The 19,852-nt window shown below is 44.2% G+C and overlaps 1 protein-coding gene across 1 annotated transcript in view; it reads left to right on the top strand.

Moving 5' to 3' along the window:
* Window positions 1-9,854: 9,854 nt before the first annotated feature.
* Window positions 9,855-19,852, top strand: part of TOPAZ1 (testis and ovary specific PAZ domain containing 1) — a 61,246-nt gene continuing 51,248 nt past the window's right edge. Inside the window, exons 1-3 of the mRNA XM_029071404.1 lie at window positions 9,855-9,936; window positions 10,045-10,278; window positions 12,811-15,292. Coding sequence (XP_028927237.1) covers window positions 9,855-9,936; window positions 10,045-10,278; window positions 12,811-15,292 — 2,798 coding nt within the window. The remainder of the gene's footprint in view (window positions 9,937-10,044; window positions 10,279-12,810; window positions 15,293-19,852) is intronic.

The raw sequence follows: 19,852 nt of genomic DNA, 5'->3' as shown, positions 1-19,852 counted from the left end.
CATGCTCTTTAAGTAGGTGACATTTAAAAGTAATTCAGTTTTTTCATGGTTTTCATTTGACTCAATTAATAGTAGAGGAATAGCCTTACTGTTGAAATAGAAGAAAGAACACTGCCCTGAGAATCAGGAGTCTTGGGTTCTAATCCTTGTGCCTCAGATACTTCATCTGTAAAATGGGGATTAAGACTGTGAGCCCCACATGGGAAAACCGATTACCTTGTATCTACCCTGGTACTGTGCTTGGCACATAGTAAGAGCTTAACAAATACCATTACTATTATTATTATTATTATTATCATTATGTCAAAATATAACAGTAAAAAGCTGAGTTGGTGTTTTGGCTAATTGTATTTAATGGTGTGAATTAAGTACACGTCAGTATGGGACTAAGTGCATTTCATTTGCTTATCACTTGATCTCATTTCCGTAGATAATGACCTGAATTACTATACCTGATAACTTCTTTTGGGAGAAATTCTGTTGGGAAAATTAATATTTGCTTCCTATGTCAATTTTAGGTTCTTTCATAATATCTCAGCTATTGTCACCAGTTTATGTAACAGCACATCACTAGACTGAGTTGCATTTTCAAGACATTAAGTGCCTTCCCTTTTCTTGCTCTTCCTCTTATCCAGTGACTTTATAAAATTTTCCTCCAGTTTAAAAGTTGTTGAACAAAAGCTGTAAACTACCACTTAAATCCATTTAACTGGTCAAAGAAGTCTACGGCAAGTAGGGATGACGACATTTTTTCTGCCTTTTTAGAGGTAGTAATGGGCTCCATCCTGTGCCAATCAGAGGCTCTCCAGTTTTCTATTCTAGATCTAAAATGATGCAATGTAGTAAATCTTTGTTAAACCCTTACACTGAAGAACCAACAATTACATAATTACTGAAAACCATGCCTTATAAAGGGTTGGCAAGTAATAAGTGCTTAAAAAATGACCACTATTATTATGGAATTACATAATTAAATTGCTCTCAACCTTCCTTAACAAAGCTTCCTTGTATACCTCAGGGACTTGGGCTATCTCCTGGTGCGCTGAAAAGGATAAACTGTACTCTTGATAGAAAACACTGCCCTATTTCGTCCTACTAAAAAACTACCCTAGATCACCCCAACAGCAATCGTTTGGCTTACTGATCAACTAATTAGAAGACCGATGAAGCTAAACATAGGAGAAGACAAATTTTGTCGTCAATCAATGGCATTTATTGAGCACTTATTGTGTGCAGACCACTGTATTAAACGTTTCAGAGAGCTCAGTATGATACAGCTGGCCAACTTGTTCCCTGCCCACAAGGAATTCAAACATATTCAAATCCTTCCTAAAACAAAACTTACAAAAAAAAAAAGTGATTCATATGAATAGGGACAAATACTCACAGAAACACAGCTAGCCATTGCAGTGTGGCTAGAGAAGCAGCGTGGCTCAGTGGAAAGAGTCCGGGTTTGGGAGTCAGAGGTCATGGGTTCGTATCCCGACTCTGCCCCTTGTCAGCTGTGTGACTGTGGGCAAGTCACTTCACTTCTCTGTGCCTCAGTTCCCTCATCTGTAAAATGGGGATGAAGACTGTGAGCCTAACGTGGGACAAACTCATTCACCTGTATCCACCCCAGCACTTAGAACAGTGGTCTGCACGTAGTAAGTGCTTAACAAATACCAACATTATCATTTAATGATACTAGGGAAAAATGAGTAAAATATTATCTGACATAACCAAATAGAATTGAGTTTTGAGAGTGTGGCTGGTTTTGTTAGTCTGTGGGAATGAATCCTTTCTAATTTGAAAATTTCTTCTCTATGCCATGAATTTTATTTCCATGCAGCTTCTCAATTACCCAGGGGATGATTACTGTGAATGTGATGTGATTAATTTGAATATTCCAAGGAGGTGAGAATTTTAATCCATCAATGGAATTTATTGAGTACTTTGTGCAGAATGCTGTACTAAGCACTTGGAAGAATATAATACAGTTGGTAGGCACGATCCCTGTCCTCAAGAAATTTATAGTCAAGCCAGGGAAATTGATATTTTAATGCTGAGAGACAAAACAGTAATACTGTGAGATGTTGATGGTTTAGATTTACAAAATATTTAGTAGCGTCATAGGTCTCTGTGTATTTACAAACAGAGATCTTCCCAATTGCATATATCCATTTCTCCCAGTCTATCACTATAACCCTGTTTCCCCCTCCACCCCCTGCGTTGCGTGGAGTTTTCCTACTTGCCCCTTAGTATTTTAGCTTTGGGCGTAATAATCCGTTTTCCCTTTCAGTAGTTTTACTCTGGTTTCTTAAATCTCGTTCTCAAATTCCAAACCTTCTAAGGTAATAATAAATATGGTATTTGTTAAGCGCTTACTATGTGCCAAGCACTAAGCCCTCGGGTAGATACAAGGTAATCAGGTTGGACACAGTCCTTGTCCCACAGAGGGCTCACAGTCTTAATCCCCATTTTACAGATGAGGGAACTGAGGCACAGAGAAGTTAAGCGACTTGAGTAAGGTCACACTCAAGTGGCAGAGCCGGAATTAGAATCCAGGACTTTCTGACTTAAAGGCCCGCGCTCTATCCACTAGTGTATGCTGCTTCTTTAAGCTCCAAGTTCCAAGCTGCTTCTTCAAGGTAAAAAGCACTTGAAGAACACCAAATATTAGAATATTTTTAGTCAACCACTATAATCAATGAAGTGAGATCAAGTCTGTGGTATTAGGTCATTTGGTTTAATTGTGTGTATTTAAGGATATTAACTGGATTTACATAAAAGACCATTGTTTTAATTTCTGACAGATCTAATATTGAGAGAGATTTCTAGGACTTTACTAGATAACCTAGTGAATGGAGGCATTAAAGACCAGTGACATAGAGTAGGTAATTATTAGAAAATTAGCACATATTCTGTGCTTATTTTTAATGACCTCAAATTACATCCTCTTTTGACTCTTACTGTTATAGTGCAGTATGCATACAGAAATTGATCTTTTCAGATGCTCACTCCTCTCCCACTACAACCCAGCCAGTACACTTTGCTCCTCTAATGGTAACCTACTCACTGTCAACTCACTCTCATGTCTCTTGCTGTCATCCCTTGTTCACACCCTTCATCCTACCTGGAATTCCTATCTGGAATTCTTAATGGAAAGAGCACAGGCCTGGAAATCAGAGAACCTGGGTTCTAATTCCAATTCTGTCACTTACAAGCTGTATGACCTTGGGCAAATCACTTTAGTTCTCTGGGTCTTAGTTCCCTCATCTGCAAAAGGGGATCTCAATGCCTGTGTTCCCTCCTACTTAGAATGTGAGTCCCATGTGGGACCTGATTATCTTGTGTCTACTCTAGCGCTTAATAGAGTGCCTGGAATATAGTAAGGGCTTAACAAATCCCATGATCATTGTTATTACTGTTATTATTATTAATTCAACATAACATATTCAACAGAACTCCCTGTAGATTGTAAGCACATTGTGGGCAGGGAATGTGTTTACCAACTCTGTTCTATTCTACTCTCCCATGTGCTTAGTATAGTGTTTTGCACACAGTAAGCACTCAATAAATAAGATTAATTGATCTCCAATCTTCCCATTTTCAAAATACTACTAACATTACATCTCTTCTAAGAAGCCTTCCCTAACTACTCTTTCATTTCATTCCCACTATATTTTACTTCTCTCCTGCATCACCTATGGACTTAAGTCCCTATCATCTAAGCACCTAGGTACTCACCCCACAGCACTTACATTCGCATTCTTAACGTCAGTTGCATTTTCTACCTGTAATTTATTTTAGTGTCTGTCTCTCATGCTAGTTTGTAAATTCCTTGAGAGCAGGGATTGTGTCTCCTTACTCTACAGGACTCTCCCTTACTTCAGTACTTTTCACACAGTAAGCACTCAATAAATAGCATTGATTAATTTAGGCTACCACCTGCACTGTGGCAGATGTGAATTCTTCAACCGAGGAACAAGGCTTCATGGAAATTATTCCACTAATTCATGCAAGGCAGTTCTGAGGAATAAATCTGGATGAATTATTAACTTTAACCTACCTTCAAAATTCCTTTCTCTACTCTAGAAATAATTAACATGTACTTTTGTTCAGCTCAGTGTTCTTGAAGAATAGAATTGGACCAAGTAGAAGACAAGGAACCTATGTAAAATACACAGAAGGCATTGTCAGGACTGTTGGCTATTACATCAAGCATCTAAAATACTGTTCTTTGCTAATTTAACTGTAACCCCCACAAGTGGAACCATTAGATTTCCAATTGAAATTCTGTAAAAATGGAGCATCACTTTGCAGAGCACCATACACAAGAGAGCTGCCTGGATGCTGTGTTTTGTACCCATACCTAACCCCGGAACACTTTAAACCCCGTGTGGATAAGCATCTATTTTACTTTCCCAAATGCCTAGTACAGTACTCTGCCCCCAGTATATACTCAATAGAGTGTTCATCTGTACCCCACTGGCAAAGAAAGTCTACTTACCTGACCTCCATTTATGTTGGCAATTTAGAATCCCAGGCAGTGATGCTAGTTCATCCTAAATGGAGGTTTTCAATATTTTTTTCCAGTTTCTACCTAAGTGGTATAAATGAGTCCTCCACTTAATTTCTGCTCAATTGAAGAGGACTACGGTTTGGTCCAGGCTTTGCCTTGCCAAGTAATTCCTGCCCGCTCTTTTCCTGCACTTGATCTGTAGTCACATCGAAATGTTAATACCCTACTTCCCACTTTGCTGCAGGTGCCTGTTGGAGGGTTCAGGTACGTTGGGAGAGCACAGGTATCTCTCTTACACATGACCTGTTCGATTCTTGTGTTACTCCTTTTTAACTGTGATTACTTGAACCATAAATCCGTCTTGGACACTTGCTTTCATATTCCAGGCTTAGTAGTTGTGATGGTTTTTGTTGATACCCTGTAGTTGTAGTAATAAATGACCAGAGCATCCCTCTGACAATTCTCCATTGAGGGTCCGTAAAAGTTTCGCTATGAGTGCAAGTCAACAGCACATCATTTCTAGGGTCAGTTAATGGTACAAGTAATGTATTTTTTCATTCAAGTCCTCCACTCAGAGCGATGACTGATGGGGCTAAACTGGGAATCCAAATAGGTACCACACCGCTGCTTCCATTCTGTCAACAAGCAGAGTGTATCTGATGGGGGACTTTGAGCTCCAAGGTATCGCTGCTGGCTCTGTGACTGCCAGCACTCAAGCATCCCCTTTCTCCCTCAGTGCAGCTCTTAGTGCCCCTATAGACCACCCCAGTGGGGCAGATAAGGCATGACAATCGGGAGGGAGGGCTTCTGATGACTGGTCCATTCCCTAGTACTGAGGGATGGCCCCTCCTGTTTTCTGGAAGGAAAAGGAGTCTGGCATAGCAGAAAATACCTCGGGGGAGGAGGTAGAAGGGGGAGCTCCTCACAAGATGCATCAGCTCCAGCCCCATGATGGTTGGCGGGGGAGGGAGTGTTTTTTAAATATTTAATAAATCTTCTCACTGTACCTCAGTCTCTTCTATCTCACTGCTGGCTCACCCTTCCCCATGTTCCTCTTCTGGCCTGGAACTCTTTCCCCTTCTAAGTAGGTCTTTAAGCCCTACTAAAATCACATCACCTCCAAGAAGCCTTCCCTGTCTAAGCCCTCTTTTACCCTACCCCCCTCTCCCTTCTGCGTTGTCTATGTACTTGAATCTGTACCCTTTAAGCACTTGATATTCTCCCACGTATGGACACATCCATAGTTCATTGTAATGTCTGTCTCCCCTTCTCGACTTTAAGCTCCTTGTAGACATGGAACGTGTTACCAACTCTGTAGTATTGTACCCTCACAGATGTAGTACAGTGCTCTGTACACAGTAAGCACTCTACAAATACTATTGGTTGACTGGTATTTTTTCTTTTGCTATCTTCCCACTCATCCCACTTCTGTTTTATAGAGTAAGTACCTTGTGGGGCAAGCAGTGTTTGCATCAGTGTCCTTGCATGTTTTTCCCAGTTTACAGTGCTTTGGAACATTTGTTTAGCACTTGCTAAATTTTAGTATTGACTACTGATGAGCATTGGGAGAGGCCCATTATTTGTGCTTATTTTAGCTAAGTAGCATGGTCTAGGGCAAACAACATGGGACATGAAGTTAGGAGACCTGAGATCAAGTCCTGACACTGTCACAGGCTTAGGAAGGCTAAGTGATTTGCCCAGTGCCCAATTGGAGGACCTGGGTGCTAAGCCCGACTCCACCGCTTGCCTCCTGTGCTGGGTGGCCTTGGATAAGTCACTTACCTTCTCTGTGCCTCCATATCCTCATCTGCGAAATGGGGATTCTATCCTACTTGGACTGCGAGCCCCATGTGGGACAGAGACCGCATCTGATCTGATTGACTTGTACCTACCCCAGCAGTTAGAACAGTGCCTGACATATAATAAGCATTTAATAAATACCATAAAAAAGATAAGTACATTTTTAGATAGAAGCAACATTTCATTGTCAGTCTTTTGAGGAACTGTGTACTTGGGAGGTAAGATGATATTGTGGCTCATCAGTCAACTCTTCGTCCTAGAAAGGCTCTGGTGCCAACTGGACACATCTCCTCCATCTGTGCCGCAGGCCACCCTGAAAGGCCATCGGACCCATTCTCTCAGAGGCCCGAAGACAAAGTGGAGGAACCCAAATGTAAAACAACAACAATCGTGAATATTGGGACCACCACAAATACTGGGACTGCGAGCCCCATGTGGGACCTGATTATCTTATATTCACCCCAGCGCTTAGTATATAGTCCTTGGCACACAGTAAGCACTTATCTATTTATCATGTTAATGTTGTCTTGTTTCTGTTTTGTTCTGTTTTCTCTGCTGTTTCCCCCAATTAGACTGTGAGCCCATCATTGGGCAGGGATGGTCTCTATCTGTTGCCAAATTGTACATTCCAAGTGCTTAGTACAGTGATCTGCACATAGTAAGCGCTCATATTGAATGAATGAATGAATGAATGATTACTATTGTCAGACTCATCAACAACAACAATCCAGAAGCAGAGTGGCCTAGTGGATAATAATAATAATAATAATGATCTGGTATTTGTTAAGCACTTACTATGTGCCAAGCACTGTTCTAAGAGCTGGGTAGATACAAGGCAATCAGGTTGTCCCATGTGGAGCGCACAGTTTTTCATCTCCATTTTCCAGATGAGGTAACTGAGGCACAGAGAAGTTAAGTGACATGCCCACGGTCACACAGCTGACAAGTGGAGGAGTTGGGATTAGAACGCACGACCTCTGATTCCCAAGCCTAGGCTCTTTCCACTGAGCCATGCTGCTCCTCTAGAGCAAGGGCCTGAGAGTCCAAAGGACCTGGGCTCTAATCCCAGTTCTGCCACATGATTGCTTTGTGACCTTGGGCAAGGCACATAATTTCTCTTTGCCTCAGTTATCTCATTTGTAAGATGGGGGTTAAGGCCAATGTGGGACATGTGTCCTACCTGGTTAGTCTTGTATCTACATCAGTGATTAGAATAGTGTCTGGCCCATAGTAGGGGCTTAAGAAATACCATTTAAGGGGGCATGGGGCAGACCATTGAGCAGCTGGGGTCCTAAGGAGTTCTAATCCCAGCTCCACCACTTGTCAGATGTGTGACCTTGGGCAAGTCACTTCACTTCTCTGGCCTCAGTTCCCTCATCTGTAAAATGGGGGTGAAGACCGTGAGCCCCACTTGGGACCAACTGATGATCTTGTATCTACCCCAGCGCTTAGATCAGTGCTTGGCACATAGTAAGGGCTTAAGAAATGCCATTTAAGGGGGCATGGGGCAGACCACTGAGCAGCTGGGGTCCTAAGGAGTTCTAATCCCAGCTCCACCACTTGTCAACTGTGTGAACTTGGGCAAGTCACTTCACTTCTCTGGGCCTCAGTTCCCTCATCTGTAAAATGAGGATGAAGACGGTGAGCCCCACGTGGGACCACCTGATAACCTTGTATCTACCCCTGCGTTTAGATCGGTGTTTGGCCCATAGGAAGCCCTTAACGATGTATTTATTACCCTATTTATTTTCTTAATGAGGTGGACATCCCCTTGATTCTATTTATCTTGCTGATGCATCTTGTTTTTGTTCTGTTTGGCTCTGCGGTTGGTCTCCCCCCGCTTCAACTGTGAGCCCACCGTTGGGCAGGGATGGTTTCTATCTGTGGCCCAGATGGAGATTCCAAGCGCTTAGTCCAGTGCTCTCCACAGAGTAAGTGCTCAGTCAATACTGCTGAATGAATGAACAAAGGACCAACGTTATTAATGCCTTTCTACCCCCCTTCACCTCCACTCAGCTAAGCCCCCTTTTCACCCCCTTTCCCTCTGCTCCTCCCCCTCTCCCTTCCCCTCCCCTCAGCACTGTGCTTGTCTGCTCATTTGTATATATTTTTATTACCCTATTTATTTTGTTAATGAGATGCACAACCCCTTGATTGTATTTATTATTATTGTTTTAATGAGATGTACATCCCCTTGATTCTATTGATTGCTATTGTTTTTGTCTGTCTGTCTCCCCCGATTAGACTGTAAGCCTGTCAATGGGCAGGGACTGTCTCTGTTGACGATTTGTCCATTCCAAGCGCTTAGTCCAGTGCTCTGCACATAGTAAGCGCTCAATAAATATTATTGAATGAATGAATGAATGTATTGCTATTGTTTTAATGAGATGTTCATCCCCTTGATTCTATTTATTGCTATTGTTTTTGTCTGTCTCCCCCGATTAGACTGTAAGCCCGTCAATGGGCAGGGACTGTCTCTATCTGTTGCCGATTTGTCCATTCCAAGCGCTTAGTTTAGTGCTCTGCACATAGTAAGTGCTCAATAAATACTATTGAATGAATTTATTGCTATTGTTTTAATGAGATGTACATCCCCTTGATTCTATTTATTGCTATTGTTTTGGTCTGTCGTCTCCCCTGATTAGACTGTAAGCCCGTCAATGGGCAGGGACTGTCCCTATCTGTTGCCGATTTGTCCATTCCAAGCGCTTAGTCCAGTGCTCTGCCCATAGTAAGCGCTCAATAAATACTATTGAATGAACGAATGAATGTATTGCTATTGTTTTAATGAGATGTTCGTCCCCTTGATTCTATTTATTGCTAGTGTTTTGGTCTGCCTGTCTCCCGCAATTAGACTGTAAGCCCGTCAATGGGCAGGGACTGTCCCTATCTGTTGCCGATTTGTCCATTCCAAGCGCTTAGTCCAGTGCTCTGCACATAGTAAGCGCTCAATAAATACTATTGAATGAACGAATGAATGTATTGCTATTGTTTTAATGAGATGTTCATCCCCTTGATTCTATTTATTGCTACTGTTTTGGTCTGCCAGTCTCCCCCCATTAGACTGTGCGCCTGTCAATGGGCAAGGACCGTCTCTGTTGCCGATTTGTCCATTCCAAGCGCTTAGTCCACTGCTCTGCCCATAGTAAGCGCTCAATAAATACTATTGAATGAATAATGAGGGCCCTCACGGGGAGGCGGGACCAGCTTTATTAACGAGGGCAACTAAAGGCGCGGCGGGCGTCGAGGCCCAGGGGCAGCAGGCGCCATTTGCTCGTGACGTCATTTCCGGCTTCCTCCCGCCGCCGCGGCCTCTGTGGCCTAGGGCGGGGACGAGCGGTCGAGGCCTCAGGACGCCATGGACGCCCCTCGGACGGGCGGTCGGTGAGGGGGGTCAACGGCCCGGAGAGGACGGGGAGCGGGAGCGGAGGGTCCCAAGGGGAGAGGCGGGCGGGCGGGCCGAGCCTCCCGCCGAAGCGCCGAGGGCGAGGGGGCGGCGTCCGGTCGTGAGGCGCGGCTAAGGAGCGGCCCCTCCGTGGGCGCCCCGGCGATGCCGCGCCTGCGGCCCCGCCGCGTCGTCCCCCGGCCGGACCCCGGCCCGGCCCAGCCTCCGCCGCAGCCCGGAGCCGGCGGCGGGGACGGGAGGCGGCGGCGGGCGGGGGCCAAGCGGGGCCGGCCCCGGGGGCAGGGCCGTCCGTCCGGCCGGACCTTCTCCTGGGACCCGCCGGGCCTGGACGAAGGAGCCTTCGACCAGCCGAGGAGAAAGAGGCGCCGCCAGGGCCGGGCCCGCCCGCCGCGCCCGGAGCCCCGCGGGGACGGGGGGCCGGGGGCCGCACCCACCCCGGGGACCCACGACCGGCCGGGACCCTCGGCTTTGGACCCGGCTAGGTTAGAGGAGGAGGAGGCGTCGAGGGAGGAGGAGGAGGAGGAGCAGGAGCAGGAGGAGAAGCGCCCAACGCCGTCACCGAAGCTCAGTAAGAAGTCATTCCGGCCCAACACCCCCCTACACACACACACACACACACACATACACACACACACACACACCTACCTCCCCCCCCCACTCGCCTTTACACATACCCCAACACCCCCCTCCACACACACACCCCCCAACACACACACACCTCCCCCCCACTCCCCTTTACACATACCCTAACACCCCCCTCCACACACACACACACCCCAACACCCCCCTCCACACACACCCCCCCCACACACACCCTACACCCACCCCCACACACCACAACACCTCCCTACACACACCCCCCAATACCCCCTACACACACACCCCAATACCCCCTACACACACACACACCCTACACACACACACACCCCCCACACACCCTACACACACACACCCAACCCCCAACACCCCCTACACACACACACCCCAACACCCCCTATACACACACCCCAACACCCCCTATACACACACCCCAACACCCTCCCCCCCCACACCCCCCAACACTCCCCTACACACACACACACCCCAACACTACCCTACACAACGACCCCCAACACCCCCCCCACACCCATCCCCATCTTTATCCCAGACCCTGTGGCCATGTATCCGTTGTTCCATTGCCCTCTCATTCATTCATTCAATAGTATTTATTGAGCACCTACTTTGCGCAGAGCACTGGACTAAGCCCTTGGAATGTCCAATTGGGCAACAAATAGAAGCCATCCCTGCCCAATGATGGGCTCACAGTCTAAACGGGGGGAGATAGACAGCAGAGCCAAAGAGAACAGAACAAAAACAAGACATCATCATGATAAATAGAATCAAGGAGATATACACCTCATTAACAAAGTAAATGGGGTTATAATATATACAAATGAGCACAGTGCTGAGGGGAGGGGGAAGAGCTGAGGGTGGGAGGGGACGGGGAGCAGAGGGAAAGGGGGGCTCACTCTGGGAAGGCCTCCTGGAGGAGCTGAGCTCTCAGTAGAGCTTTGAAGAGGGGAAGAGAGTGAGTTTGGCGAAGGTGAGGAGGGAGGGCATTCCAGGACAGCGGGAGGACGTGGGCCAGGGGTCGATGGTGGGATAGGCGAGACCGGGGGTTGGTGAGGAGGTGGGCGGCAGAGGAGCGGAGTGTATGGGGTGGGCAGTGGAAAGAGAGAAGGGAGGCGAGGTAGGAGGAGGGCAAGGTGATGGAGAGCTTTGAAGCCAAGGGTGAGGAGTTTTTGTTTCGTGCGGAGGTTGACAGGCAACCACTGGAGGTTCTTAAGGAGGGGAGTGACATGTCGAGCATTTCTGTAGGAAGATGATCTGGGTAGCGGAATGAAGAATAGACTGGAGTGGGGAGAGACAGGAGGAAGGGAGATCAGAGAGAAGGCTCACACAGTAATCCAGTCGGGATATTATGAGAGCTTGTATCAGCACGATAGCCGTTTGGATGGAGAGGAAAGGGCGGATCTTGGTGATATTGTGAAGGCGAGACCGGCAGGTGTTGGTGATGGATGGGATGTGTGGGGTGAATGAGAGAGCTGGGTCAAGGATGACACCGAGGTTGCGGGCCTGTGAGACGGGAAGGCTGGTGGTGCCTTCCACAGTGACTGGGAAGTCAGGGAGAGGACAGGGTTTGGGAGGGAAGATAAGGAACTCAGTTTTAGACATGTTGAGTTTTAGGTGGCGGGCAGTCATCCAGGTGGAGACGTCCTGGAGGCAGGAGGAGATACAAGCCTGGATGTAGGGGGAGAGAACAGGGGAGGAGATGTAGATTTGGATGTCATCTGCATAGAGATGATAGTTGAAGCCGTGGGAGCGAATGAGTTCATCAAGGGAGTGAGTATAGATGAAGAACAGAAGAGGGCCAAGACCTGACCTTTGAGGAATTCCTACAGTTAGAGGATGAGAGGGGGAGGAGACCGAGAATGTACGGCCAGAAAAGAGGCGAACCAGGAGAGGACCGAGTCCGTGAAGCCAAGGTCAGATAAAGTGTGGAGGAGAAGGGGATGGTCAGCAGTGTCAAAGGTAGCTGAGAGGTTGAGGAAGATTAGGATAGAGTAGGAGCCATTGGATTTGGCAAGAAGGAGGTCACGGGTGACCTTTGAGAAGGCAGTTTCGGTGGAGCGGAGGGGACAGAAGCCAGATTGGAGGGGTTCCTGGAGAGAGTTGTAGTTGAGGAATTCAAAGCAGTGAGTGTAGACGACTCATTCTAGGAGTTTGGAAAGGAAGGGTAGGAGGGAGATAGGATGACCGAAGCACTCAGCGCAGTCCTGTGCACACAGTAAGCGCTTGATAAATATGATTGAATGAATGAATTTCATCTTGTCCCTCTGAAGCCAACCATCCAAGTTGCCCTTTTCACCATCCCAAACTTCCCAAGCCCCTTTCCCCCTTTGACTTCCATAACCCTTACCTTTCTGGGTAGCTGACAGGTCAAAATTATTTTCCAGAATGGATTTTATTCATACACACCTTTTCACTTAAGAAAGAAATATCAAAAGGTCACATTAGGCCCAATTTTAAGTTCGGTTTTCTGACTTTTTCTTTGACTCAGGGAAAAAAAGAAAAGTTAAAGAAGGCTTAAATGAAAAGAATGACAAACTGACAGGGATTGATGGTAACAGGAAGGTGCCATTAACCACGGCTGCTTCTCTCCAAATAATGGAATGTAATGGATTTCCAAGCAGGATTTACAGGCAATCCTCTGGCAGTGAAGGCTCGACCCATTTTAATAAGAGAAGACTTAGGCTTTCAAGGATGAAATATGTAGAAAGCCCTACTCTCAAACAAAATGCAAATGAGACTATTCACAGTATTGCAGTTAATTCTGAAGAGCAGTGGAGGGAGCATTCACAACATTTTTGTAACCGCCTGCCATCTGCAGAAGCGAATTCTCCAGTTGTGGAATTACAAGGTTCTAATCGTTTTGGTTTCAATAAGGATTCTGGTGATGGAAATGGCCTTAGTTACAAAATAGGACTCAGAAACATGGGCCTAGGACAAAATGCCAAAAAAGTCAAGAAAGGAAATGTTGCTGTTATGGAGAAAAGTAGCATGCGTGGTAATCCTCTTTTGCTAGCAGAAGCAGCATTTCCAGAAACAAATACCGCTAAGGTAATTGAAGGAAGTGGAGGGTATGGGAAGGTAACATACCACGGTAGAAATAGTGGGTTGTATTCCTGCTTTGACAATGAAAAGAATAAACATTCAAATGAAGCGAGGAGAAATACCGTAAGAAAGCACAGGAAAAGGGTGAAATGGACTGAAAAAATAGATAAACTTGCCTTTGAAAGTAATTTTTCAAATGTGAACAAATCCAGTGAGTTGGTGTTGCACATGCGAAAGGTAGTTTACACCGAAGATAAAATTGCTAAGTTCAAGGATAAAGCAAGTCATTTGTTGGTTATGAGAGAGGGGGACTGCAACACGCTCCCAAATTCATATGACAATTTAAATCCTCCAGAAGAATATGAAGGAAAAAATAATCATACCAGTTCCTGTTTTGGAGAAGGAAGAACAAAACACCCTGTAAATGTGTTGGAAACAACTCCTGAATTATCTAAAAAGAGAAAGACTGGTTTAAAGGTTCTAGAAGATAGAAACCTGAAGCCCTTACCTCCCTGTAGCTTCCCTATGGTGAGACTGCCACTTGACACCTTTGATTATCACAAAGATTTTTCTGCTTATCACCATGTTGCAAAGAGCACTTCAGGTGAAGGCTTACAAAGTGAAACTGAAGAATTAATGTTCAGTTGTCGCCGTACAATACCGATGACTGGTAAAAGAATTTGGTTTTGTAATTCATGTGCTAGAACATCTATTTGGTGTCATAAAAGTGGTATGTTTCAGGTGCAGATAGCTTTACCTTCTGAATCTGAGAAAATCTCACATCAAGACCATTTTGAGAACGACAATGCAAATGATTGCCTTTTAGCTGATAGCTCCATGAAAGAACCAAACAAGGAAACTACAAGTATAGTAAAATTGGATTGTACATCATGTAATGCGACACCAGATATTGCTTCAGTAACTTCAGCAATGGACGTGAAGATGCCTGTATTGATGAGTAGGGCTAAAAATGTTGACTCAGAGCATGAGAGTAGAAATGAGCAGGTAATAGTCTCTCAGGCTGGTGAAGATGATCAGCTAATGGAAATGACCCTAAACCTGACGATGGATAAAAAAAAAGGTACTAAAAACAAAGGTGTGCAAACAAATTGCCCCTATTCCTTGGCTTTCCAAGATAATCTGTGTATAAATAACAATGAAAACCAAATGATAAATCAGAAAACATCTGTTAAACAGACACTTGCAGTTCCAGATTTAATGAAAACATCAAACGCAGGGCGTTTGTCAAATTTCAAAATTCCCTTTCTCAAAAATAAAATGGAGCCCAGAAATACGTTGAACATGAGATCACAGAAGAGGGAAACATGTAGTCCCCTAGAACTTCTTGACAATTTGCCTGCTGTGGAAATGCCCCAGACGAGAAAAAAGGAAAGCGCTTCCGTGTTAAGTTTGAATCGAGAGTCTGTCTATATTCCGACTGGAGTAACCCTGGTGCAAGATAATAATGACCAAATGTGTGGCAAGAACCCTACAAGAACCAATTTTCAGGGTCTGCCAAAACAGACTGATTTCAAGTCATCCTACCAGAAATCTCTATTTGCTGTCCCGGAGGGAGAAGCAAAAACTCGCAACTGTGAAAGTATCTCACTTGCTTTTGATGCTGATTGTAACAAGGGAAATGTTGCACCTGACTCTTCTAGTGCACCTTGTGTACTTGATTCTTCTCATTCATCTGAGGAAGATAGAAGTGGAAAAAAGTCATACAAGTGCATTGAAAAAATTAAAGTTGAGTTTCCAGATATCCGTCAAGCTTATGAAGAGGATGTTCTTGTGATTGATGTAATTCAGGATGACCCTGATCTCTTTGGAGGCCTCCATGAAGATGAATTTCCATATACTTCAGATGATGTTTCTGAAGATCCCCAGAATTTAAATATCTCTGAAGAACACCAGAATACAGAAACAAGGTATAGGAAAATTTCAGAGAAAAATAAGCCAAACAATGTCTTTGATTCCTGTGTCATGTCAATTACAAAAGTTCTTGGTTCTTTGGCTCCTTTTTGACAGAGTAGAAATACAGTTAGGTGTATTTGCATATTATGCTGGGGGCAACAGTCAGGTCTTAATACCAAAAATATTACCAAAAAAAAAAAAGCTCTTGCTTGGAGAATGATTCTGATTAACCCAGGTTAAGCTGTATATTTAGGAATATCTAAGAGGAATTTTGACTCAGGTTTTTTCTTAGGATTTTTTTAAGCAGCTATCTTTATTTTATTGGCCTATGTTTTCTTATAGTCTCATTATTGGAAGCTCTGTTTTCCTTCCTATTCAAATTTTGGTATTCCCTAGTCAGATATTTAATGTTATTGGGTTGAATTTAAGTCTGGGGAGAAATTGTATATTTTGGACACATAGAGACTACTGTAGGTTTCCACACTGCTATCCTCCCACTTCCAACCTCTTATTAAAAGTCTCTTATATTTGCACACATTTAGGATTAAATTTATGGTAGTTCTTGTTTGCATCAGAACAAAACGTTTATTTGTGCAACGGCACACCCTTTGAGGTACCTATTGGTTTTTCAAATTGAATAAAATTTTATGGGAGAACATTATTCACAGTGCTTTGGTAGGACCAGAGGCTTAATACACAAAGTAGCATGAAATTATGGAAACATACATAAGGTAATATTCTCGTTTCTTTACAAGGCAGATAGTTAAGTATATAAATCTCATTTGCTCACTTGTGGCCTTAAATTGACATAAAAATTAACATTATAGAAAAAGGCAATAAAAAATGATATTTCTGTGCATCACCTGCTTTCTTGGAGGATTCTTCTCAAAGATACAAATTGGTAGTTTGGCTTACTCTGTGGATCTCTTAGTCAGTGGTGTTTATTGAGCACTTACTGTTTGCAGAGCCATTGAACTAAGTCACTTGAGAGAGTTGTTAGACATGTTCCCTGTTCACAAGGAGATTACCAGTGACTATGTCACGTATATTGGCAGTGCAAAATTTGTGTTAGGTGAATTGGTAACTTTTTAAGTTACTGACAAAATATGATTTTTTTTAAAGTTTAGACCTTCTGCATATCACAATATGTCATTATCCCATGAGCTTTCTAAGTCAGGGTAATTTATCTTAGAAAATGCTTTCCATTATTCCAAGAGATTTAAAACTTTTAGCTTTTAAGAGGAAGGTCTTACATCATGTGTCTGGTTTTTCTTTGAAAAAAAATTGTCACCCAGAAATTAATATTAAACACAATGGTTCCTTGGGTTTCCCTAAGTATACATTGTTACTGTTTGGCAAATGTGACTCTCCCAAGGATTTAAATTTCTTCGTGATACTGAGGATTTAGAACTCAAATTAGCTCAAATCACTGGGGTACTGTTGGGGACAGTTCCAAGAAATAATGTAAAGCACTGGGGAGTGTCCATGTATAGGAACCTTTCAAAATAAAATGGGTTCTCTGGCCATCATGTCTTTTAGCAGATTTTGTATGATTTTTGGTGACCTAGCCTAAGGTAACACTGCATTAACTCTGAATAATTTAAAGACTAAGGGGATCCTGAGAGAATTGTAGAGCTAGGCTGGGGTAGTGTGAGAAACCAACTCCCTCGCCTCTATGAACTTAGGAGAGATCTGGTCCCCTCCGCTTCTCCCAGACCAGTTCTTTTCTCAGCCCTCCAACTCTTCCCTCATGAGTAAGAGCAGAAAGATTTCAGTTGGTTTCAAAATTCCTCACGCACGTTTCCTTGATGTCATGGATTTGAACTGCTTCCACTCTATGACAGTGAGCTCTAACATAAAATATAGAAAAAAATAATGGGAGTAGAGGTCATCTGGTCTATTTCCTAGGCTTCTGGCCAGATGGAAGTGTTTGCCTTTTTTAAAAGATCTTAGAAGTAGATTTTATGACTAGTCCTTGCCATATACAAACATAAGCTATACTACTGAACTAGAAATATGTTTCTTATAAGGTGATGATAATGGACTCTCCCATCAAACGATGGTTGAGCCTCCAGCCCATCATTTCATTCATTCAGTTGTGTTTATTGAGCACTTACTACATGCAGAGCACTGTACTAAGTGCTTGGGAGAGTATAATATAACAAACAGGTACATTCTCTGCCCACAATGAGCTTCCAGTCTAACGGAAGAGACAGATATTAATACAAAAAATAAAATACAGATATGTACAAAAATGCTGTGGGTCTGGTAGAGGAAATGAATAAAGAGAGCATCATTTCGGTTGTGTTCTGACATGCCCACAGAGGCCAAAGTATTGAACCAGGCTCAGACCCAAAGGTGAAAATTTTGATATTGTTAAAAGAGTTTTGTAGACAGTTCTCATAGGCTCTTGTCAGGTGGGGAGAGAATGTAATTTCATTTTACAGAATGGAAAACAGGTACAGTCATATAATGACTCTACTAGTTATAGTGAATCAACAGCTGAGCCAGGAATGGAATTCATAAAACTTAGTTTTCTTATCTTTTCCTGGCAGAACTAGAGCCTGAGGATTAACACTTGTTCTGGAATTACCCTCCCGTGAGCCTCCCCGTGGTGGTGTGTGCAGGGGTGCTGTAGCCTCTCTTGCTATTGCCACTGGAGCAGCCTTTGCTGCCATTTCTAGCCTCTCTCTTGCTGCAGTTTCATCAGGTCTGAAGAGGTCTGACTCAAGGACACAAGTAGCCTTGAAGCAGCCACTCTGATTTTCCCCCATGGAAATCCCACCCCTGCAGCTCTTTCCTTTTCACCTTTCCACAGATTCATTGCTACCCTCTGCTCACTTTTTGCTTCCTTCATTTCCTTTCTGGCCAGGCCTCCTCCAGAAAGAGAAACCTGACAGTGGGGAAGTTGGCAGGAGCATTTGTCTAGTGAGAGTCTAGTTAAACCTAGTTAAACTTCTAGTTGAATCTCCTAAACCTTTTGGTAGGTTATGGGATTAACCCTAATTGAATTGGTTATTGTGAAGATTATAAAAACCCTTGGCTCCTTCGAAAGTCAAAAGGGTTATCACATGTGACAGCTAGAGTTCTAGTTTTACCTGACTGAGCAAAAGTCTAGAGTGATCATTACTTTTGAGTGGAAATTTCTGGCTATTTTCCCCCCACCTCTCCCCACCCCTCACCCCTCACAGAGCAGCAGTGTTTGGGCATTAAGAGATGTCCTTGATGTTTTTGGAAAGTAGTAGGGAATTTTTTGCACATTTGCAAATTAGAGGTTCTGAAATATCTGGGAAATTAGTCTGCAGATTTAGCTGGTCCCTCAGGATTGTGTCCATTCATTTCAAGGCATAGTTGCCAGTTCTACTGATTCAGATATCTTTATTACTTACTAAACTATAAAGTTTAACATGCATGTTTATGAACTTTTTAAACATTATATTACATTCTGGGAAAGTACCATATCAATTAATAATAACTGAGTGCTTACTCTGTGCAGAGCACTGCAAGTGTTTGGGAGAGTACAATATAGTTGGTAGAAATGATCCCTTCCCTTAAGATTTTATTCAATATTCAATAGTATTTATTGAGCGCTTACTATGTGCAGAGCACTGTACTAAGCGCTTGGGATGAACAAGTCGGCAACAGATAGAGACAGTCCCTGCCGTTTGACGGGCTTACAGTCTAATTGGGGGAGACGGACAGACAAGAACAATGGCAATAAACAGCGTCATGGGGTAGAACATCTTGTAAAAACAATGGCAACTAAATAGAATCAAGGCGATGTACAATTCATTAACAAAATAAATAGGGTAACGAAAATATATACAGTTGAGCGGACGAGTACAGTGCTGTGGGGATGGGAAGGGAGAGGTGGAGGAGCAGAGGGAAAAGGGGAAAATGAGGCTTTAGCTGCGGAGAGGTAAAGGGGGGATGGCAGAGGGAGTAGAGGGGGAAGAGGAGCTCAGTCTGGGAAGGCCTCTTGGAGGAGGTGATTTTTAAGTAGGGTTTTGAAGAGGGAAATAGAATCAGTTTGGCGGAGGTGAGGAGGGAGGGCGTTCCAGGACCGCGGGAGGACGTGACCCAGGGGTCGACGGCGGGATAGGCGAGACCGAGGGACGGCGAGGAGGTGGGCGGCGGAGGAGCGGAGCGTGCGGGGTGGGCGGTAGAAAGAGAGAAGGGAGGAGAGGTAGGAAGGGGCAAGGTGACGGAGAGCCTCGAAGCCTAGAGTGAGGAGTTTTTGTTTGGAGCGGAGGTCGATAGGCAACCACTGGAGTTGTTTAAGAAGGGGAGTGACATGCCCAGATCGTTTCTGCAGGAAGATGAGCCGGGCAGCGGAGTGAAGAATAGACCCGAGCGGGGCGAGAGAGGAGGAAGGGAGGTCAGAGAGAAGGCTGACACAGTAGTCTAGCCGGGATATAACGAGAGCCCGTAATAGTAAGGTAGCCGTTTGGGTGGAGAGGAAAGGGCGGATCTTGGCGATATTGTAGAGGTGAAACCAGCAGGTCTTGGTAACGGATAGGATGTGTGGGGTGAACGAGAGGGACGAGTCAAGGATTTTACTTGTCTAGTAGGGG

This window comes from Ornithorhynchus anatinus, chromosome 8 (assembly GCF_004115215.2).
Source record: "Ornithorhynchus anatinus isolate Pmale09 chromosome 8, mOrnAna1.pri.v4, whole genome shotgun sequence".
Classification (NCBI taxonomy): domain Eukaryota; kingdom Metazoa; phylum Chordata; class Mammalia; order Monotremata; family Ornithorhynchidae; genus Ornithorhynchus; species Ornithorhynchus anatinus.
Note: the sequence above shows the minus strand (reverse complement) of the source record. Positions and strands in the feature narration are given on the sequence as shown.